This window comes from Salvelinus fontinalis, unplaced genomic scaffold (assembly GCF_029448725.1).
Source record: "Salvelinus fontinalis isolate EN_2023a unplaced genomic scaffold, ASM2944872v1 scaffold_0140, whole genome shotgun sequence".
Taxonomy (NCBI): domain Eukaryota; kingdom Metazoa; phylum Chordata; class Actinopteri; order Salmoniformes; family Salmonidae; genus Salvelinus; species Salvelinus fontinalis.
In genome coordinates this window covers 68,944-93,788 of record NW_026600349.1, presented here as the reverse complement: position 1 = coordinate 93,788, position 24,845 = coordinate 68,944, and the positions used below count along the sequence as shown (strand labels likewise).

Genomic DNA, 24,845 nt, shown 5'->3' with positions numbered 1-24,845 from the left:
CACTGATTTTATCCACACACAGCAACTGATAGGCCTACTTTCAAGTCGCCAAATAATGTCTAAAGTCCAAACCCATAAAACAAGTTACTTTTAGACTACTCTTTGTTTATAATTGTATGTATTTAGAGGGCCTCTTGCAGGGGTCCCAAACTACATTCAGCTGCCTGACGATTTTTTCTTGAGCGGATGGTTGGGCAGCTCGAACATAATTACAAATAACATTGTACGCTGTAATTGACCACAAGTCCAAACATATATAACATTTGACCAAAACAAACCTTCATTGCATTGGAATACGATCTAATGTGTCTCTCTATTACACGTGAGAATACTTGAAAATCACTTGGAGCTGATTTCCTGGTGTTTTTACAGTCTTTAATGTCCAACAATGAAAACTCAGCTAAATAAAACCACCCCGTGTGCTGCCAGTTGGGGAACCCTGGCCCCTATTGTTTTTCTAGGTTAGCCTATATTGTTTTTTTTGTCGTTTACGCACTAATAGTTGGTCATGTAAATAGCCTTAATCACACCATTATTATAGAGAGAAGGGTAAAAGTGTTTATTGGGGTCCGGAAAACAAAATGCGGATGTGTGTGTGTCAGCCAAGTGTTCTCGTGTGCCTAAACGTCATCTGTGACTCTTCCTCACAGTTATTTTCTATTTCACTCCTAGTCTCACCCCTCTATCGGTCCGTTCTCCAGACGCAGCAGCTCGGCTGGTCTACGCCTATTCCCGGCCAACCACCCTATCCCCCAGAGAGAAGAGAAAGAATACATGGGACACAACGAAAGATAAAGTATCCTAGGTTGTACTTTAGATATATCCAGGACAATCAGAGCGGATATCCATCGACACAGAAAGAAACCCCGCCTTTACTCGTCACGCGGTCTCTCAACTTCTCCCACCTACTCTTTCTTTTTATCTCAATCCTTCTTTCTATTAAAATTGTTTTTGACTGGATGGAAAGATGTGGATAAACGGCGGAAGTGGTCAGGTTGGACCCTAATCTAAAACAACGACACACCCGGGCCGTCACGAGCGCAGCAGGCATATTATATTCAACAGGACGGAGCTATACTTTTTCCGGTTGGACTGATTTTCGAACTTTCTGAAAATTGCATATAGGCTACCGCTGTCTCTTCTGTGTGCTCTAACCCAAAGTCTCATACATCGCCTTGGACCTCAGTGAGAGGGGATTGGGACCAAAGTAAGTACCGTTATCTCAATCACATCAATAGACTGTTATTGTGATATAAACTGAATAACGGTTTCGTCTGAATATGCAGTGTTTCTACAATAGCCAGCACTACTCTGTTGTCTGTTCAAGTGTTGAAGGTTTTCAACCTAATCCTACCCGTAACCCTAACTTTAACCACACGGCTAACCTTATGCCTAACCCTAACATTAAATTACTAACAAAATGCTTTTTTTCCATTAATTTTTTACAATAGCCAATTTTGACTTTGTGGCTGCGCTAACCTTTCGGTTATCTAGGCATGCAGCCCACAATGAAGCGCGATCACTTGGACACGCGTCATTACGCAAGCCACGTACGTTTATCCTATGATTAAGGAACGCCGTTTGGGTCTTTTCGTGTCAAAAAATATATACTTCAAATAACACTATTTGATGTGTCAAATAAGCTTGTTGGACCTGAATATGACTTCACGTCACATAATAATTTAAGCGTTCATAAAGCTTTTACGTAGGTATTACACATTGATTACACTATCACTCGTATGTCATATGTCACAACGATTCACCGATACGTATGCTATGATGCTGGTAAAGTTGTCTCGCGCACCTACAACGCTGGTCATAAAAAAAGCTAGCTAGCTGATGGATGCAAACAATGTTCTTCCCCAAAAACATAGCTAAACGACATCATCTGTTTCAGTAGCTATAGTTAGACAATTAACTATATAGCTAGGTGTCATAATTTAAAAGGACCCTAATTTATAACAGTTTTTATTTGATTAATGGTGGTCGGACCCATCTATGTGAAGCTAGCGACAATAAGGATTAGCCTCAATAGTGGACTTTGAGGTTAGCCTTCAAAATAAAAGTATGTCATTGACAGTGACGCAAATCGATGTCAATTATGCCATAATTAAATAGATAATGCTAAACGAGTTTGGAATGTTGTTATATAAAATCAAAAACAGATTATAATTTGTACATTTGAAAATAATATGTTGAAATTACACTGGATATATTAGACTTTAGCATTGCATTGGGGGCATTCTTATTTCACTGTAAAGGCCTTACCTATGGATTGTGGATCAATGACATGGGGTATCAGTCTACTCAATGACACCCAGAGAACATTAACGTCGTAGCTCTTATTGTGGGACTCTAAAACATCTGTGAATTGAACCACATTTATAGTCAACCTACTATGTGTTTATGTGTAACTCTGTTGTTTTTGTCGCACTTGTCATGTACTTCTAGACGTAGTGAGTGGAGGAGTCAGGCGCAGAGAGCAGGGTAGTAGATACGTGGATAGTTAATTCCCAAAGCAACAGTGTCGGTCAACGCCACACACACGGGTGCAAAAATACCCAGTCCAAAATGCAAATAATCTGGTTAGCCATTTGATTAGCACTGATCTGATAGAAGTGGGCAGGACAGCTGGACCTCTGATGAAGCTAGCTGGCTGCTTATAACGTTAGCTTTGGGCAACAGGGTTAAGTAGCTGGCTAGCTATTTATTTTCATGAACTGAAGTTCAATTTCAATAGGCGAACAATAAGTGGCTACCTAGCTAATACTTACTCGCAAGGATTCCTAAATCATTGCTAAGAATAATGAAAATGACTGCAGTTTCGACTTGTCATTGTTTTCAGGCTGGTTGTATTGGTGCTAGCTAGGTACCAAGCTAAAGCTAGCTACCCTAGACGTTGCGGTCTAACAAATAATGCCTTATAATTAAAGCGATATTGTAAACATATCGTTCGTGGCCGGTGTGTGCTTGTTTGCAGACTTTTTATGTACAGCTTTGACAGTGCTACTACAGTAGTGGTGGCGCTTGGCTTACACGTGCAAATTCAGCACACACAACATTCTATAATAGAATTGTGTTATTTGACGTGTCAAATTAAAAGCTTATTTAATGTGTCAAATAGTGTTATTTGATGTGTATCTTTTTTGACATGCAAAGACCCAAACGGTGTTCCATATATGATGAGACAATTGTGAACTCGGAAAAATATGAAGTCAAATCATGACGTCAGTGATCTTTAGGTCAAAAAGTCGGAGTTCTGGAAAGCGGTCCGAGTTCCTGAGTTGGAATTCCGAGTTGGGTTTTTTTCAGAGTGGGAGCTTGTTTTTTTTCTCGAGTTATCTGTTGTTTTGAATGCATTGAAGTCGGAAGTCGGAGATTTCCGAGTTCACAGATGTTTTGAAAACGGTATATTGTGTTTTGCTCCTTCTGACAAATTTTAAAATAAAAAAGCTTAAACGTACAATATGCAGAAATCGCTCAGCCATTTACTGGTTGCTAAAATTCTAATACTTCGCCTAATTTCAGTTTATGTGACAAAACAAGTGTAGATAATCATTGCACAATCCAAACCACTGTGAAATAAATATATTTTCAATAACCCAAAATATTGAATTTTCAGCTGTTTGAAGCAGGTGTACAAAAGCGAAGGTAAAAGCAGTAAAAACGAAACGTAGGAATGGGAAGCATATGGAGTGACATGTAGCAATGAATAAGATCAAATTAATTAGCTTAAACCTCATATTTACACTTCATAACTTTTATTTGAAACTATATCTTAAACTTTTGACTGTCGGAAATGCATCCTTATTAAAAAGAACAGGGAAAAAGTGAGGTGCTCCCACAGACAGCATGATGTCACTGATCTTAAACACACTGATGGATCAATAGCTGACTGTTAACACATCAAAGATCTGAGTCCTAACTCTCTACCCTCCATCTATCCATTAGGCTTTACTCCTTCAATCATTTTTATTTTTTATGTGTACATTTTATTGCATGTCTGTCAGTGTGTGGGCCTCTAATTTCAGTAAAGTGCTCTTTTACAGGGTCACAGCAAGGAGTACAGTCCAAACATCCTCTCCCTCTGCCAGTTGGAGAAGGAGAGGGAGACCGACAGAACAGAATATTGCACTTAAAAATGTCTCAGGCATGACCTGCGTTAAAGTTAGTTTGCAGTCATAATAATATAACATCAGTGTGTGTGTGTGACTGGTGAGGATACAGAGGATCACGCTCTGGATCTCTAAACCTTGTAATCCGAGGTCATGAAATCCCATTTTTAGTTTGAGATTAACCAAACCAGAATGTGGACTTTAATCTGGTTGTGGATTGTATTACTTTATGTTGAAATTACACTGACTCTAAATCATTTAACCTGACATCATTTAGACCCACTGTTGGACAACGTCTATCTTGTTCAAGAGATTTTATCTCAGTAGGCCAAATCCTAACTTGAGGTCTGCCTGTCACGCAAACCTCCCATTGACTGGAAGCATGATTTACAACATGGAAGTCTCAGTTATGAACGCTGATCTCAAATTACAATTAAGGTCACTGAAACTAGACAGGTCTCTCTCTCTCATATATATACACTGCTCAAAAAAATAAAGGGAACACTTAAACAACACAATGTAACTCCAAGTCAATCACACTTCTGTGAAATCAAACTATCCACTTAGGAAGCAACACTGATTGACAATAAATTTCACATGCTGTTGTGCAAATGGAATAGACAAAAGGTGGAAATTATAGGCAATTAGCAAGACACCCCCCAAAACAGGAGTGATTCTGCAGGTGGTGACCACAGACCACTTCTCAGTTCCTATGCTTCCTGGCTGATGTTTTGGTCACTTTTGAATGCTGGCGGTGCTCTCACTCTAGTGGTAGCATGAGACGGAGTCTACAACCCACACAAGTGGCTCAGGTAGTGCAGTTCATCCAGGATGGCACATCAATGCGAACTGTGGAAAAAAGGTTTGCTGTGTCTGTCAGCGTAGTGTCCAGAGCATGGAGGCACTACCAGGAGACAGGCCAGTACATCAGGAGACGTGGAGGAGGCCGTAGGAGGGCAACAACCCAGCAGCAGGACCGCTACCTCCGCCTTAGTGCAAGGAGGTGCACTGCCAGAGCCCTGCAAAATGACCTCCAGCAGATCACAAATGTGCATGTGTCTGCTCAAACGGTCAGAAACAGACTCCATGAGGGAGTCTCCACTCAACTCTATCTGCACACACTTGGATGCTTAAACACACACACACACACACACACACACACACACACACACACACACACACACACACACACACACACACACACACACACACACACACACACACACACACACACAGACACTCTTAGACTCAAGAACACTGGTATTGACTGAAATGTCACCTCCATGTTTCTAATGTTAAATGAAATCTATGCTTCCTCCCATGGAGAGACCTGTAGACCATACGTTAGCATAGTGAAACCCCCAGTTAGGCCTACTCTACTGTTTACTGCAGGTACGTCTGCTTTAGGTTGGGACCAGTGGTTATTACACAGGGAAGTGAGTCCGGCCTTTATTGCTTCTCTGCTGTGTGTGATGTGTTATGATCACCTTTGGACTGCACTGTGGCTCTGTTTTGTAGCAGGGAAGATCCCTGTATCTGTGCTGTTGTGGTTAACTCTGCTTAGACGACTCACCTATACAATAATCAACTGGCTAAAACACAGTAGGACAGAGGCATTTCTATATCTATGGTATGGTGCTTTTAAGAATTGTCTGTGAGAATGAAATTATCTATGGCATTTGGAATTCTTCTTAGGAGTGTGCGGTAGTTGTAAGCAGTGTACTGTGTCCTACCCTCCTCTTTGCTCTGTGTACATCTGCTCGTTCGTGTTGTGATCTTCAACAGCATTTTACGGAGTTCCTTTCTACATTTCTGGAATAGCAGGCAATCTGGGTGATGTGCCCTAAAGGCATGGAAAGTACAAGAGTTCAATATCTCTGCTAGTGTGCTCACAGAAAGTCAACAGGGTTATTCACCTGTCCAGCCCCCCACCTCCTGTCTGTTGTGGAGGGGTGGATTTCCCAGTGAATACATGGACCCTCCCTCCCTCCCTCCCTCGCTCCCTCCCTCCCTCGCTGCCTCTGAATTCAGCAGGATGATGTCGTATCAGTAATCCCATGATGCCAGCAGAATGCTCTGCTGCAGAGGAGTGACGGGGGGAACAAAAGCACTAATGCTGTTTCAATAGCAGCAGCAACCCCCCAGGACTCAGTGTCATCAACCTTGCAGCGTTTCTACAACAGCGTGCAGGCTTTTGCCAAAACCTGCATCCTATAGCCCCCGTTTGAGAAACGACTTTTGACACATCAACATGTGTCTATCTCACCACTTCTTGTTTTTAACATCATCTGCACTGATCTCAATAGACTGGATAGGTGGAAGCTTTATAGCAGAGGTCCATCTGTCCTGTCCACTTCTATCAGATCAGTGCTGACAGAGGAGATGAGATGACGAGAGGAAGGCATTTTAGAGTATTGAGATACACCCCTGATGAAGGACAGGAGATGAGGAGGGGAAGACGATTGAGATGCACTCTCTGAGTTGTGACAGGAAATGTGTCTGGTGTTGATGAGTAACCTGCTATGATGTGGAATTAACTGAACAATGACAGTGTCTCAGGGGAGAGTGTGTGTGAGAAGGGAAGGCTTCTGTAGCCGTAACTTAGTGTTGTAACTTGTAACTTCATTTACTGTCTTGTTAGTGTGACTGGTGTATGGGGATCCACGCCTACGTAACCTAAGCTATCCAAAGCTAGCCTAGCGTTAGCTAACATTTTTATTGAAGCTCAAAGGGTCAGTTCTGTATTAGCCGGTAGCTCCTATCCGTTTCAATGTTAACCAGTGTGAAAAGCCCAGTTTATCTCAGTGTATGCTACCGTTGGGTGTCAGCGGCACTCCCTTCCCTGGCTGTATATCAGTCTTTAATGTGTGTGTAAATCCAGCTGCATAGTTGAAAGAGAGCCAGGCCTGCTCTGTCTGTGTCTGGGAGTAATGTTAGGCAGAGAAGGAAGGAGGGAGGCAGGCAGCGAGGTAGGCATGGAGGGAGGCCTCGCTCTGCCTCTCAGAGCTTCTGTCAGCTTGGGAGGGAACCTACTCAATGAGGCAAGTCCTGGAAGGATCAGGGAGGGGGAGGGGTTTGGGGGGCTGAGGAGAATCGGGGGAGTGGGTTGGGTAGGGTGTAGAAGGGTGGCGTCAGAGAGGATTAGGGTAGTATTTTGGAGAGGGTTTAGGTGCTGGGTTTAGGGTGCAGGGTTGAGTGGTGATAGGGGAGTGGTGTGTGGGAGGACATTCTGACTCAGCACAGATAGATGATTCACAGCAAAATATTCAGCCATGATTCATACTGTCCCCCACTCAACTCCCGTCCCCATCCTACACACCCAAATCACAGTCGAAGTAAAACTTCTCTACTTTTCTCTCTCTGAAACCACGAAGCGCCTGTCATAAATCAGGAAGCCAAGTGTTTGTTTCTTGGGCTTCAGGAATGTAACTGAAGAAGTGCCTCAGGCCTTGAAAAAGAAGAAAAGAACTGATTGAAAGTAAGGTGATATCATCTTGCAACGTGGTCTCAGAGCATTTTGTATTATTCTGTACGTAAATCCAAAACACTCCATTTATACTGAACAAAAATATAAAAACGCAACATGCAACAATTTCAAAGATTTTACAGTTCATATAAGGAACTTGTCAATTTAAGTAAATTCATTAAGCCCTAAAATATGAATTTCACATGACTGGGAATACAGATATTCATCTGTTGGTCACAGATACCTTTAAAAAAAAGTAAGGACGTGGATCAGAAAACCAGTCAGTATCTGGTGTGACCACCATTTGCCTCATGCAGCGTGACACATCTCCTGATCAGGCTGTTAATTGTGGCCTGTGGCCCACTCCTCTTCAATTGCTGTGAGAAGTTGCTGGATATTGGCGGGAACTGGAACACGCTGTCGTACATGTCCATCCAGAGCATCCCAAACATGCTCAATTGGTGACATGTCTGGTGAGTATGCAGGCCATGGAAGAACTGGGACATTTTCAGCTTCCAGGAATTGTGTATAGATCCTTGCGACATAGGGCTGTGCATTATCATGCTGAAACATGAGGTGATGGGCCAGAACTTGTCCGTGTAGACCAATTTGGGTTTCCAATGTCTCCAAAAGAATGTGGTGATCGATGGTATCAAAGGCAGCACTAAGGTCTAGGAGCACGAGGACAGATGCAGAGCCTCGGTCTGACGCCATTAAAATGTCATTTAACACCTTCACAAGTGCAGTCTCAGTGCTATGATGGGGTCTAAAACCAGACTGAAGCATTTCATATCCATTGTTTGTCTTCAGGAAGGCAGTGAGTTGCTGTGCAACAGCTTTTTCAAAAATTTTTGAGAGGAATGGAAGATTCGATATAGGCCGATAGTTTTTTATATTTTCTGGGTCAAGGTTTGGCTTTTTCAAGAGAGGCTTTATTTCTGCCACTTTTAGTGAGTTTGGTACACATCCGGTGGATAGAGAGCCGTTTATTATGTTCAACATAGGAGGGCCGAGCACAGGAAGCAGCTCTTTCAGTAGTTTAGTTGGAAATAGGATCCAGTATCCAGCTTGAAGGTTTAGAGGCCATGATTATTTTCATCATTGTGTCAAGAGATATAGTACTAAAACACTTAAGTGTCTCTCTTGATCCTAGGTCCTGGCAGAGTTGTGCAGATCCAGGACAGCTAAGCCCTGGAGGAATACGCAGATTTAAAGAGGAGTCCGTAATTTGCTTTCTAATGATCATGATCTTTTCCTCAAAGAAGTTCATAAATTTATTACTGCTGAAGTGAAAGCCATCCTCACTTGGGGAATGCTGCTTTTTAAGTTAGCTTTGCGACAGTATCAAAAATCAATTTTGGATTGTTCTTATTTTCCTCAATTAAGTTGGAAAAATAGGATGATCGAGCAGCAGTGAGGGCTCTTCGATACTGCACGGTACTGTCTTTCCAAGCTAGTCGGAAGACTTCCAGTTTGGTGTGGCGCCATTTCCGTTCCAATTTTCTGGAAGCTTGCTTCAGAGCTCGGGTATTTTCTGTATACCAGGGAGCTAGTTTCTTATGACAAATGTTTTTAGTTTTTAGGGGTGCAACTGCATCTAGGGTATTGCGCAAGGTTTAATTGAGTTCCTCAGTTAGGTGGTTAACTGATTTTTGTCCTCTGACGTCCTTGGGTAGGCAGAAGGAGTCTGGAAGGGCATCAATTAATCTTTGTGTTGTCTGAGAATTTATAGCATGACTTTTGATGCTCCTTGGTTGGGGTCTGAGCAGATTATTTGTTGCGATTGCAAACGTAATAAAATTGTGATCCGATAGTCCAGGATTATGAGGAAAAACATTAAGATCTACAACATTGGGACAAAACTAGGTCCAGAGTATGACTGTGACAGTGAGTAGGTCCAGAGACATGTTGGACAAAACCCACTGAATCGATGATGGCTCCAAAAGCCTTTTGGACTGGGTCTGTGGACTTTTCCATGTGAATTTTAAAATCACCAAAAATTTTAATATTATCTGCTATGACTACAAGGTCCGATAGCAATTCAGGGAACTCAGTGAGGAACGCTGTATATGGCCCAGGAGGCCTGTAAACAGTAGCTATAAAAAGTGATTGAGTAGGCTGCATAGATTTCATGACTAGAAGCTTAAAAGACGAAAACGTCATTTTTTTTTTGTAAATTGAAATTTGCTATCGTAAATGTTAGCAACACCTCCGCCTTTGCGGGATGCACGGGGGATATGGTCACTAGTGTAACCAAGAGGTGAGGCCTCATTTAACACAGTAAATTCATCAGGCTTAAGCCATGTTTCAGTCAGGCCAATCACATCAAGATTATGATCAGTGATTAGTTAATTGACTATAACTGCCTTTGAAGTGAGGGATCTAACATTAAGTAGCCCTATTTTGAGATGTGAGTTATCACGATCTCTTTCAATAATGGCAGGAATGGAAGAGGTCTTTATCCTAGTGAGATTGCTAAGGCGAACACCGCCATGTTTAGTTTTGCCCAACCTAGGTCGAGGCACAGACACGGTCTCAATGGGGATAGCTGAGCTGACTACACTGACTGTGCTAGTGGCAGACTCCACTAAGCTGGCAGGCTGGCTAACAGTCTGCTGCCTGGCCTGCACCCTATTTCATTGTGGAGCTAGAGGAGTTAGAGCCCTGTCTATGTTGGTAGATAAGATGAGAGCACCCCTCCAGCTAGGATGGAGTCCGTCACCCCTCAGCAGGTCAGGCTTGGTCCTGTTTGTGGGTGAGTCCCAGAAAGAGGGCCAATTATCTACAAATTCTATCTTTTGGGAGGGGCAGAAAACAGTTTTCAACCAGCGATTGAGTTGTGAGACTCTGCTGTAGAGCTCATCACTCCCCCTAACTGGGAGGGGGCCAGAGACAATTACTCGATGCCGACACATCTTTCTAGCTGATTTACACGCTGAAGCTATGTTGCGCTTGGTGACCTTTGGTGACCGCTTTTCTCTTTTGGGGTCAAGTTTATTCAGATCCAAGAACCGAGAATGGTGCTTGTTGCTGTCGACATTTTCTGAAAACTTTGTCCCTGCAACCAAAACAGTTTATCTGCTAACAAGTTAGCTAGCTAGTGACTTCCACTCCAGAGCCATGGCGCAGCAAGGGTCGTTTGAGGGGGTGGGATTTCGAGCAAAGACACACCTTTCCCAGAAGACCAGTCCAAGGTGGTTTAGGGCTCAACCCCGTTGTTTTCGTTGAAAGTGAAAAAACAACACAACAAGTGGGTGCAGCATGAGGTTGCCCGCGACCTTTGGATTCCATCTTTAATTTGAGCCAGTTTGCTACATGTCACGTTCGTCGTATGGTGGAAGAGAGGAGGACCAAGGCGCAGCGTGATATAAATACATTCTTCTTATTTATTTACCGAAACGAAGAACACTAAACACACTATCAAAATAACAAACGAACGTAACGCTATATAATCAATAAGTGCAGACACAGGCAATTTACACATAGACAATAACCCACAAAATACCCAACGGAATATGGCTGCCTAAATATGGTTCCCAATCAGAGACAACAATAAACAGCTGCCTCTAATTGAGAACCAATCTAGGCAACCATAGACATACAAACACCACCCCATAAACATTCAAAACCCCTAGACAAGACAAAACACATCCATCCCCATGTCACACCCTGACCTAACCAAAATAATAAAGAAAACAAAGATAACTAAGGCCAGGGTGTGACACTACAGCAGGAAAATAATCCTACATCAACATGAATGTGATTATTATGTAGATTATAATTCATTTACATTTTTGTAGGTTTTGATACATTTTTCGTGAGGGAATATTGAGTCTGAAATTTCTAAATGAAAATTACAAACTTAAGAAGCCTTTTTAAACCTCAAATACACAAGTGTTACATTTCCTGCAATGCAGGACAGTTCTCCTGCAACAGGGTGATCAAATGAAGATCCTACATCTGTAATTGAATGTGTAAGATTTGCACAACCAATGCGACCAATGCGCAGCGTTGTAAGTGTTCATGATGAATGGATCAAACTGAACACTGAAATAAAAAACAATAAAGTGAACGAACGAAAACCGAAACAGTTCCGTGTGGAACACACAGACACGGAAGACAACCACCCACAAAAACACAATAGAAAACAGGCTACCGAAGTATGATTCTCAATCAGAGACAACAATTAACACCTGCCTCTGATTGAGAACCATATCAGGCCAAACGAAAAACCCAACATAGAAAAACAAACATAGATAACCCACCCAACTCACGCCCTGACCATACTAAAACAAAGAAATAACAAAAGAACTAAGGTCAGAACGTGACACAATGTCATTACATCTAATTAGTTGGTGCCAATCTTTCCTATTCATTTGGCCTGCAGATTTCTCCCAATGTGTGTTATGTGGAGTTTATACAACAGATGGTATGGATTAGAATATGGATTTGACTTCAGTCGATTGTTGAGGTATGAACATTTCCTCTAGACTGATTGGGATGGTTCTTGTTGTTTAACTGCGGTGAAAGAAATGGATAAATAAACAGTCATTCAGTTAGTGATTTTAACCCTTTCCATTCTTCCTGTGTCTGGCTAGGATGAGATAGAGAAGGATTAGACAGACATTGTGTCATAAAAGAGACCAGGAAGTAGGCTACACATGGGACAACTGGTCACATCCTTTCATTCACTGGCAATTCAAATAACCACAAAGGATGATGTAACCACTCCTTCCTCCCATCCCACTGAGGCAGCATGCTGCCAAAGGTGTGCTGTGTGTGTGTGTGTGTGTTTCTTTGTGTGTGTGTGTGTATCTTTGCGTTTGTGCATGTGTGTGTAAATGTCAGTATATTAACCGTCTTCTCTGCTCTCTCCCCAGTATGGTGTCCAGTTTGAGCGAGTGGTTCTGGAATGAGCAGCTGTGGTTCCCTGAGGGGCTGGGTTGGGCTGACCTGGAGGACAAAGATGGCCGTGTCTACGCCAAGGCCAGCGACCTTTGGGTGGTGCTACCCATCGCCCTAGCCTTCCTCGTAATACGACATATCTTCGAGAGGTATGTCTGTCCATCTGTTCTTCTGTCTGTCTGTTTGGCTGGCTGGCTGGCTGGCTGGCTGGCTGGCTGTCACCCCTCATAAGATTAATCCTCTGCCTCTTTCACCATCTGTCTACATGTTTATATCTCTTCTCTTTCCCCATCTGTCTACATGTTTATACCTCTTCTCTTCCCCCATCTGTCTACATGTTTATTCCTCTTCTCTTTCACCATCTGTCTACATGTTTATATCTCTTCTCTTTCACCCATCTGTCTACATGTTTATACCTCTTCTCTTTCACCATCTGTCTACATGTTTATACCTCTTCTCTTTCACCATCTGTCTACATGTTTATACCTCTTCTCTTTCACCATCTGTCTACATGTTTATACCTCTTCTCTTTCACCATCTGTCTACATGTTTATACCTCTTCTCTTTCCCCCATCTGTCTACATGTTTATATCTCTTCTCTTTCCCCCATCTGTCTACATGTTTATATCTCTTCTCTTTCACCATCTGTCTACATGTTTATACCTCTTCTCTTTCACCCGTCTGTCTACATGTTTATACCTCTTCTCTTTCACCCATCTGTCTACATGTTTATATCTCTTCTCTTTCACCATCTGTCTACATGTTTATTTCTCTTCTCTTTACCCCATCTGTCTACATGTTTATACCTCTTCTCTTTCACCCATCTGTCTACATGTTTATACCTCTTCTCTTTCACCCATCTGTCTACATGTTTATACCTCTTCTCTTTCACCCGTCTGTCTACATGTTTATACCTCTTCTCTTTCACCATCTGTCTACATGTTTATACCTCTTCTCTTTCACCATCTGTCTACATGTTTATACCTCTTCTCTTTCACCATCTGTCTACATGTTTATATCTCTTCTCTTTCACCATCTGTCTACATGTTTATATCTCTTCTCTTTCACCCATCTGTCTACATGTTTATACCTCTTCTCTTTCCCCCATCTGTCTACATGTTTATATCTCTTCTCTTTCACCATCTGTCTACATGTTTATACCTCTTCTCTTTCACCATCTGTCTACATGTTTATACCTCTTCTCTTTCACCCATCTGTCTACATGTTTATACCTCTTCTCTTTCCCCCATCTGTCTACATGTTTATACCTCTTCTCTTTCCCCATCTGTCTACATGTTTATACCTCTTCTCTTTCACCATCTGTCTACATGTTTATATCTCTTCTCTTTACCCCATCTGTCTACATGTTTATACCTCTTCTCTTTCCCCCATCTGTCTACATGTTTATATCTCTTCTCTTTCCCCCATCTGTCTACATGTTTATACCTCTTCTCTTTCCCCCATCTGTCTACATGTTTATACCTCTTCTCTTTCCCCCATCTGTCTACATGTTTATATCTCTTCTCTTTCACCATCTGTCTACATGTTTATACCTCTTCTCTTTCACCATCTGTCTACATGTTTATACCTCTTCTCTTTCCCCCATCTGTCTACATGTTTATACCTCTTCTCTTTCCCCCATCTGTCTACATGTTTATACCTCTTCTCTTTCCCCCATCTGTCTACATGTTTATATCTCTTCTCTTTCCCCCATCTGTCTACATGTTTATATCTCTTCTCTTTACCCCATCTGTCTACATGTTTATACCTCTTCTCTTTCACCATCTGTCTACATGTTTATACCTCTTCTCTTTCACCATCTGTCTACATGTTTATACCTCTTCTCTTCCCCCATCTGTCTACATGTTTATACCTCTTCTCTTTCACCATCTGTCTACATGTTTATATCTCTTCTCTTTCACCATCTGTCTACATGTTTATATCTCTTCTCTTTCACCCATCTTTCTACATGTTTATACCTCTTCTCTTTCACCATCTGTCTACATGTTTATATCTCTTCTCTTTCACCATCTGTCTACATGTTTATATCTCTTCTCTTTCCCCCATCTGTCTACATGTTTATATCTCTTCTCTTTCACCATCTGTCTACATATTTATACCTCTTCTCTTCCCCCATCTGTCTACATGTTTATATCTCTTCTCTTTCACCATCTGTCTACATGTTTATACCTCTTCTCTTTCACCATCTGTCTACATGTTTATACCTCTTCTCTTTCACCATCTGTCTACATGTTTATATCTCTTCTCTTTCACCATCTGTCTACATGTTTATATCTCTTCTCTTTCCCCCATCTGTCTACATGTTTATATCTCTTCTCTTTCACCATCTGTCTACATATTTATACCTCTTCTCTTCCCCCATCTGTCTACATGTTTATATCTCTTCTCTTTCCCCATCTGTCTACATGTTTATACCTCTTCTCTTTCACCATCTGTCTACATGTTTATACCTCTTCTCTTTCCCCCATCTGTCTACATGTTTATATCTCTTCTCTTTCACCCATCTGTCTACATGTTTATACCTCTTCTCTTTCACCCATCTGTCTACATGTTTATACCTCTTCTCTTTCACCCATCTGTCTACATGTTTATACCTCTTCTCTTTCACCCATCTGTCTACATGTTTATACCTCTTCTCTTTCACCATCTGTCTACATGTTTATACCTCTTCTCTTTCACCATCTGTCTACATGTTTATACCTATTCTCTTTACCCATCTGTCTACATGTTTATACCTCTTCTCTTTCACCATCTGTCTACATGTTTATACCTCTTCTCTTTCACCATCTGTCTACATGTTTATATCTCTTCTCTTTCACCATCTGTCTACATGTTTATACCTCTTCTCTTTCACCATCTGTCTACATGTTTATACCTCTTCTCTTTCACCATCTGTCTACATGTTTATATCTCTTCTCTTTCACCATCTGTCTACATGTTTATATCTCTTCTCTTTCACCATCTGTCTACATGTTTATATCTCTTCTCTTTCACCATCTGTCTACATGTTTATACCTCTTCTCTTTCACCCATCTGTCTACATGTTTATATCTCTTCTCTTTCACCATCTGTCTACATGTTTATATCTCTTCTCTTTCACCATCTGTCTACATGTTTATACCTCTTCTCTTTCACCATCTGTCTACATGTTTATATCTCTTCTCTTTCACCATCTGTCTACATGTTTATACCTCTTCTCTTTCACCATCTGTCTACATGTTTATACCTCTTCTCTTTCACCATCTGTCTACATGTTTATATCTCTTCTCTTTCACCATCTGTCTACATGTTTTTACCTCTTCTCTTTCACCATCTGTCTACATGTTTATACCTCTTCTCTTTCCCCCATCTGTCTACATGTTTATATCTCTTCTCTTCCCCCATCTGTCTACATGTTTATATCTCTTCTCTTTCACCATCTGTCTACATGTTTATATCTCTTCTCTTTCACCATCTGTCTACATGTTTATACCTCTTCTCTTCCCCCATCTGTCTACATGTTTATTTCTCTTCTCTTTCCCCCATCTGTCTACATGTTTATATCTCTTCTCTTTCACCATCTGTCTACATGTTTATACCTCTTCTCTTTCACCATCTGTCTACATGTTTATATCTCTTCTCTTTCCCCATCTGTCTACATGTTTATACCTCTTCTCTTCACCCATCTGTCTACATGTTTATACCTCTTCTCTTTCACCATCTGTCTACATGTTTATACCTCTTCTCTTTCACCATCTGTCTACATGTTTATACCTCTTCTCTTTCACCATCTGTCTACATGTTTATACCTCTTCTCTTTCACCATCTGTCTACATGTTTATACCTCTTCTCTTTCACCATCTGTCTACATGTTTATACCTCTTCTCTTTCACCATCTGTCTACATGTTTATACCTCTTCTCTTTCACCATCTGTCTACATGTTTATACCTCTTCTCTTTACCCATCTGTCTACATGTTTATACCTCTTCTCTTCCCCCATCTGTCTACATGTTTATACCTCTTCTCTTTCACCATCTGTCTACATGTTTATACCTCTTCTCTTTCACCATCTGTCTACATGTTTATACCTCTTCTCTTTACCCATCTGTCTACATGTTTATACCTCTTCTCTTCCCCCATCTGTCTACATGTTTATACCTCTTCTCTTTCACCATCTGTCTACATGTTTATACCTCTTCTCTTTCACCCATCTGTCTACATGTTTATACCTCTTCTCTTCACCCATCTGTCTACATGTTTATACCTCTTCTCTTCCCCCATCTGTCTACATGTTTATACCTCTTCTCTTCCCCCATCTGTCTACATGTTTATACCTCTTCTCTTCCCCCATCTGTCTACATGTTTATACCTCTTCTCTTTTCCCCATCTGTCTGTATGTTTATATCTCTTCTCTTTCACCCGTCTGTCTACATGTTTATACCTCTTCTCTTCCCCATCTGTCTACATGTTTATACCTCTTCTCTTTCACCATCTGTCTACATGTTTATACCTCTTCTCTTTCACCATCTGTCTACATGTTTATATCTCTTCTCTTTCCCCCATCTGTCTACATGTTTATACCTCTTCTCTTTCACCATCTGTCTACATGTTTATACTTCTTCTCTTTCCCCCATCTGTCTACATGTTTATACCTCTTCTCTTTCACCATCTGTCTACATGTTTATACCTCTTCTCTTCCCCATCTGTCTACATGTTTATACCTCTTCTCTTTCACCATCTGTCTACATGTTTATACCTCTTCTCTTTCACCATCTGTCTACATGTTTATACCTCTTCTCTTTCACCATCTGTCTACATGTTTATACTTCTTCTCTTTCCCCCATCTGTCTACATGTTTATATCTCTTCTCTTTCACCCATCTGTCTACATGTTTATATCTCTTCTCTTTACCCATCTGTCTACATGTTTATATCTCTTCTCTTTCACCATCTGTCTACATGTTTATACCTCTTCTCTTTCCCCCATCTGTCTACATGTTTATATCTCTTCTCTTTCACCATCTGTCTACATGTTTATATCTCTTCTCTTTCACCATCTGTCTACATGTTTATATCTCTTCTCTTTCACCATCTGTCTACATGTTTATATCTCTTCTCTTTCCCCCATCTGTCTACATGTTTATATCTCTTCTCTTTCCCCATCTGTCTACATGTTTATACCTCTTCTCTTTCACCATCTGTCTACATGTTTATACCTCTTCTCTTTCCCCCATCTGTCTACATGTTTATATCTCTTCTCTTTCACCATCTGTCTACATGTTTATATCTCTTCTCTTTCCCCATCTGTCTACATGTTTATACCTCTTCTCTTTCACCATCTGTCTACATGTTTATATCTCTTCTCTTTCACCATCTGTCTACATGTTTATACCTCTTCTCTTTCACCATCTGTCTACATGTTTATATCTCTTCTCTTTCACCCATCTGTCTACATGTTTATACCTCTTCTCTTTCCCCATCTGTCTACATGTTTATACCTCTTCTCTTTCACCCATCTGTCTACATGTTTATACCTCTTCTCTTTCCCCATCTGTCTACATGTTTATACCTCTTCTCTTTCCCCATCTGTCTACATGTTTATACCTCTTCTCTTTCACCATCTGTCTACATGTTTATACCTCTTCTCTTTCACCCATCTGTCTACATGTTTATACCTCTTCTCTTTCACCATCTGTCTACATGTTTATACCTCTTCTCTTTACCCGTCTGTCTACATGTTTATATCTCTTCTCTTTCCCCCATCTGTCTACATGTTTATACCTCTTCTCTTTCACCATCTGTCTACATGTTTATACCTCTTCTCTTTCCCCCATCTGTCTACATGTTTATATCTCTTCTCTTTCACCATCTGTCTACATGTTTATATCTCTTCTCTTTACCCGTCTGTCTACATGTTTATATCTCTTCTCTTTCACCATCTGTCTACATGTTTATATCTCTTCTCTTTCACCCATCTGTTTACATGTTTATACCTCTTCTCTTTCCCCATCTGTCTACATGTTTATACCTCTTCTCTTTCACCATCTGTCTACATGTTTATACCTCTTCTCTTTACCCATCTGTCTACATGTTTATATCTCTTCTCTTTCACCATCTGTCTACATGTTTATACCTCTTCTCTTTCCCCCATCTGTCTACATGTTTATATCTCTTCTCTTTCACCATCTGTCTACATGTTTATACCTCTTCTCTTTCACCCATCTGTCTACATGTTTATACCTCTTCTCTTTCACCATCTGTCTACATGTTTATACCTCTTCTCTTTCACCATCTGTCTACATGTTTATACCTCTTCTCTTTCCCCCATCTGTCTACATGTTTATACCTCTTCTCTTTCACCCGTCTGTCTACATGTTTATACCTCTTCTCTTTCCCCCATCTGTCTACATGTTTATACCTCTTCTCTTTCACCCATCTGTCTACATGTTTATACCTCTTCTCTTCCCCCATCTGTCTACATGTTTATACCTCTTCTCTTTCACCATCTGTCTACATGTTTATACCTCTTCTCTTTCACCATCTGTCTACATGTTTATACCTCTTCTCTTTCACCATCTGTCTACATGTTTATACCTCTTCTCTTTCACCATCTGTCTACATGTTTATACCTCTTCTCTTTCACCATCTGTCTACATGTTTATATCTCTTCTCTTTCACCATCTGTCTACATGTTTATATCTCTTCTCTTTCACCCATCTGTCTACATGTTTATACCTCTTCTCTTTCACCATCTGTCTACATGTTTATACCTCTTCTCTTTCACCATCTGTCTACATGTTTATACCTCTTCTCTTTCACCATCTGTCTACATGTTTATACCTCTTCTCTTTCACCATCTGTCTACATGTTTATTTCTCTTCTCTTTCACCATCTGTCTACATGTTTATACCTCTTCTCTTTCACCCATCTGTCTACATGTTTATACCTCTTCTCTTCCCCATCTGTCTACATGTTTATACCTCTTCTCTTTCACCATCTGTCTACATGTTTATACCTCTTCTCTTTCACCATCTGTCTACATGTTTATACCTCTTCTCTTCCCCCATCTGTCTACATGTTTATACCTCTTCTCTTCCCCCATCTGTCTACATGTTTATACCTCTTCTCTTTCACCCATCTGTCTACATGTTTATACCTCTTCTCTTTCCCCATCTGTCTACATGTTTATACCTCTTCTCTTTCACCATCTGTCTACATGTTTATACCTCTTCTCTTTCCCCCATCTGTCTACATGTTTATATCTCTTCTCTTTCACCATCTGTCTACATGTTTATACCTCTTCTCTTTCCCCCATCTGTCTACATGTTTATACCTCTTCTCTTTCACCATCTGTCTACATGTTTATACCTCTTCTCTTTCCCCATCTGTCTACATGTTTATACCTCTTCTCTTTCACCATCTGTCTACATGTTTATACCTCTTCTCTTTCACCATCTGTCTACATGTTTATACCTCTTCTCTTTCACCATCTGTCTACATGTTTATACCTCTTCTCTTTCACCATCTGTCTACATGTTTATACCTCTTCTCTTTCACCATCTGTCTACATGTTTATACCTCTTCTCTTTCACCATCTGTCTACATGTTTATATCTCTTCTCTTTCACCATCTGTCTACATGTTTATATCTCTTCTCTTTCACCCATCTGTCTACATGTTTATACCTCTTCTCTTTCCCCCATCTGTCTACATGTTTATACCTCTTCTCTTCCCCATCTGTCTACATGTTTATACCTCTTCTCTTTCCCCCATCTGTCTACATGTTTATACCTCTTCTCTTTCACCCATCTGTCTACATGTTTATATCTCTTCTCTTTCCCCCATCTGTCTACATGTTTATATCTCTTCTCTTTCACCATCTGTCTACATGTTTATACCTCTTCTCTTTCACCATCTGTCTACATGTTTATACCTCTTCTCTTTCACCCATCTGTCTACATGTTTATACCTCTTCTCTTCCCCATCTGTCTACATGTTTATACCTCTTCTCTTTCACCATCTGTCTGTATGTTTATACCTCTTCTCTTTCACCCATCTGTCTACATGTTTATACCTCTTCTCTTTCACCATCTGTCTACATGTTTATACCTCTTCTCTTTCACCATCTGTCTACATGTTTATACCTCTTCTCTTTCACCCATCTGTCTACATGTTTATACCTCTTCTCTTCCCCATCTGTCTACATGTTTATATCTCTTCTCTTCCCCATCTGTCTGTATGTTTATACCTCTTCTCTTTCACCCATCTGTCTACATGTTTATACCTCTTCTCTTTCACCATCTGTCTACATGTTTATACCTCTTCTCTTTCACCATCTGTCTACATGTTTATATCTCTTCTCTTTCACCATCTGTCTACATGTTTATACCTCTTCTCTTTCACCATCTGTCTACATGTTTATACCTCTTCTCTTTCACCATCTGTCTACATGTTTATATCTCTTCTCTTTCACCATCTGTCTACATGTTTATACCTCTTCTCTTTCACCCATCTGTCTACATGTTTATACCTCTTCTCTTTCACCATCTGTCTACATGTTTATACCTCTTCTCTTTCACCCGTCTGTCTACATGTTTATACCTCTTCTCTTTACCCCATCTGTCTACATGTTTATACCTCTTCTCTTTACCCATCTGTCTACATGTTTATACCTCTTCTCTTTCACCATCTGTCTACATGTTTATACCTCTTCTCTTTCACCATCTGTCTACATGTTTATACCTCTTCTCTTTCCCCCATCTGTCTACATGTTTATACCTCTTCTCTTCCCCCATCTGTCTACATGTTTATATCTCTTCTCTTTACCCCATCTGTCTACATGTTTATACCTCTTCTCTTTCCCCCATCTGTCTACATGTTTATACCTCTTCTCTTTCCCCCATCTGTCTACATGTTTATATCTCTTCTCTTTCACCCATCTGTCTACATGTTTATATCTCTTCTCTTTACCCATCTGTCTACATGTTTATATCTCTTCTCTTTCACCATCTGTCTACATGTTTATATCTCTTCTCTTTCCCCCATCTGTCTACATGTTTATATCTCTTCTCTTTCCCCATCTGTCTACATGTTTATACCTCTTCTCTTTCACCATCTGTCTACATGTTTATATCTCTTCTCTTTCCCCATCTGTCTACATGTTTATACCTCTTCTCTTTCACCATCTGTCTACATGTTTATATCTCTTCTCTTTCCCCCATCTGTCTACATGTTTATACCTCTTCTCTTTCACCATCTGTCTACATGTTTATATCTCTTCTCTTTCCCCCATCTGTCTACATGTTTATACCTCTTCTCTTTCACCCATCTGTCTACACGTTTATATCTCTTCTCTTTCACCATCTGTCTACATGTTTATATCTCTTCTCTTTACCCGTCTGTCTACATGTTTATATCTCTTCTCTTTCCCCATCTGTCTACATGTTTATACCTCTTCTCTTTCACCATCTGTCTACATGTTTATATCTCTTCTCTTTCACCATCTGTCTACATGTTTATACCTCTTCTCTTTCACCATCTGTCTACATGTTTATATCTCTTCTCTTTCACCATCTGTCTACATGTTTATATCTCTTCTCTTTCACCATCTGTCTACATGTTTATACCTCTTCTCTTTCACCATCTGTCTACATGTTTATATCTCTTCTCTTTCACCATCTGTCTACATGTTTATATCTCTTCTCTTTCCCCATCTGTCTACATGTTTATACCTCTTCTCTTTCCCCCATCTGTCTACATGTTTATATCTCTTCTCTTTCACCCGTCTGTCTACATGTTTATATCTCTTCTCTTTCACCATCTGTCTACATGTTTATACCTCTTCTCTTTCCCCCATCTGTCTACATGTTTATACCTCTTCTCTTTCACCCATCTGTCTACATGTTTATTCCTCTTCTCTTTCACCATCTGTCTACATGTTTATATCTCTTCTCTTTCACCCATCTGTCTACATGTTTATACCTCTTCTCTTTCACCCATCTGTCTACATGTTTATACCTCTTCTCTTTCCCCCATCTGTCTACATGTTTATACCTCTTCTCTTTCACCATCTGTCTACATGTTTATACCTCTTCTCTTTCACCATCTGTCTACATGTTTATACCTCTTCTCTTTCACCATCTGTCTACATGTTTATACCTCTTCTCTTTCACCATCTGTCTACATGTTTATTTCTCTTCTCTTTCACCATCTGTCTACATGTTTATATCTCTTCTCTTTCACCATCTGTCTACATGTTTATATCTCTTCTCTTTCACCATCTGTCTACATGTTTATACCTCTTCTCTTTCCCCCATCTGTCTACATGTTTATATCTCTTCTCTTTCACCCATCTGTCTACATGTTTATACCTCTTCTCTTTCACCATCTGTCTACATGTTTATATCTCTTCTCTTTCACCATCTGTCTACATGTTTATACCTCTTCTCTTTCCCCCATCTGTCTACATGTTTATATCTCTTCTCTTTCACCCATCTGTCTACATGTTTATATCTCTTCTCTTTCACCATCTGTCTACATGTTTATACCTCTTCTCTTTCCCCCATCTGTCTACATGTTTATATCTCTTCTCTTTCACCCATCTGTCTACATGTTTATATCTCTTCTCTTTCACCATCTGTCTACATGTTTATACCTCTTCTCTTTCACCCATCTGTCTACATGTTTATATCTCTTCTCTTTCACCATCTGTCTACATGTTTATACCTCTTCTCTTTCCCCATCTGTCTACATGTTTATATCTCTTCTCTTTCCCCCATCTGTCTACATGTTTATACCTCTTCTCTTTCACCATCTGTCTACATGTTTATATCTCTTCTCTTTCACCATCTGTCTACATGTTTATATCTCTTCTCTTTCACCATCTGTCTACATGTTTATATCTCTTCTCTTTCACCATCTGTCTACATGTTTATATCTCTTCTCTTTCACCATCTGTCTACATGTTTATATCTCTTCTCTTTCACCATCTGTCTGCATGTTTATACCTCTTCTCTTTCACCATCTGTCTACATGTTTATACCTCTTCTCTTTCACCATCTGTCTACATGTTTATATCTCTTCTCTTTCACCATCTGTCTACATGTTTATATCTCTTCTCTTTCACCATCTGTCTACATGTTTATATCTCTTCTCTTTCACCATCTGTCTACATGTTTATATCTCTTCTCTTTCCCCCATCTGTCTACATGTTTATACCTCTTCTCTTTCCCCCATCTGTCTACATGTTTATATCTCTTCTCTTTCACCATCTGTCTACATGTTTATACCTCTTCTCTTTCACCATCTGTCTACATGTTTATACCTCTTCTCTTTACCCATCTGTCTACATGTTTATACCTATTCTCTTTCCCCATCTGTCTACATGTTTATACCTCTTCTCTTTCACCATCTGTCTACATGTTTATATCTCTTCTCTTTCCCCCATCTGTCTACATGTTTATACCTATTCTCTTTCCCCATCTGTCTACATGTTTATACCTCTTCTCTTTCACCATCTGTCTACATGTTTATACCTCTTCTCTTTCCCCATCTGTCTACATGTTTTTACCTCTTCTCTTTCACCATCTGTCTACATGTTTATATCTCTTCTCTTTCACCCATCTGTCTACATGTTTATTTCTCTTCTCTTTCACCATCTGTCTACATGTTTATATTCCTATGTCTCTCCCCCATCTGTCTACATGTGTTTATATTCCTATGTCTCTCCCCCCCTCCTCCACGTGCTCCACCCTTTTTCTCCTTTCCCCCCTCCCTCTCGCCCTCTTCCATCTTGTCCTCTCCTCCGCTAATCTTTAATTACATTATTTAAACTTCAATCTGTAATTTAATCTCGGTCTGTTTTCACTGAGTCACTCTGATCATATCTCTGCTTCCTCTGTCCTTTCCTTCTCTCTCTTCTTCTCTCATATTTTTAGAACCCACCTGTATGTTGTGTGTTAGCTTAGCAATAGCAAACAGTCAAGACGTAACCTTTCTCTGTCACTCTCTCTATCACTTTCTCTCCCAATCTTCATACCTCTCCATCCTCCCTCATGATAATATCAAACCCACATCCTCCAACCAACTGAACAATTGCACCCAGCAATACCATGCCCTCTCTCACTCTTCCTCTTATCTCATCCCTCTCTCCCCCCTCTCTGTGTGTGCAGGTTAGTGGCCACCCCACTGGCTGCTGTCATGGGGGTGAAGGAGAAAGTTCGGCTCACAGTGTCACACAACCCCACACTGGAGTCATTCTACTGTAACACAACCAAGAACCCCTCACAGGTAACACAATTTTAAAAACTACACCAATGTACGCAAGCACAGAGACCCATGCACACAGGTACGCACGCACAC

General features: G+C 40.4%; 1 protein-coding gene across 1 annotated transcript in view; it reads left to right on the top strand.

Moving 5' to 3' along the window:
- The first annotated feature begins 675 nt into the window (after positions 1–675).
- The window catches only part of LOC129843456 (ceramide synthase 2-like), a 46,661-nt gene continuing 22,491 nt past the window's right edge, over positions 676–24,845 (top strand). The window contains exons 1-3 of the mRNA XM_055912174.1: positions 676–1,207; positions 12,462–12,635; positions 24,656–24,773. Of these exons, the coding sequence (XP_055768149.1) occupies positions 12,463–12,635; positions 24,656–24,773 (291 nt within the window). The 5' untranslated portion in view covers positions 676–1,207; position 12,462. The remainder of the gene's footprint in view (positions 1,208–12,461; positions 12,636–24,655; positions 24,774–24,845) is intronic.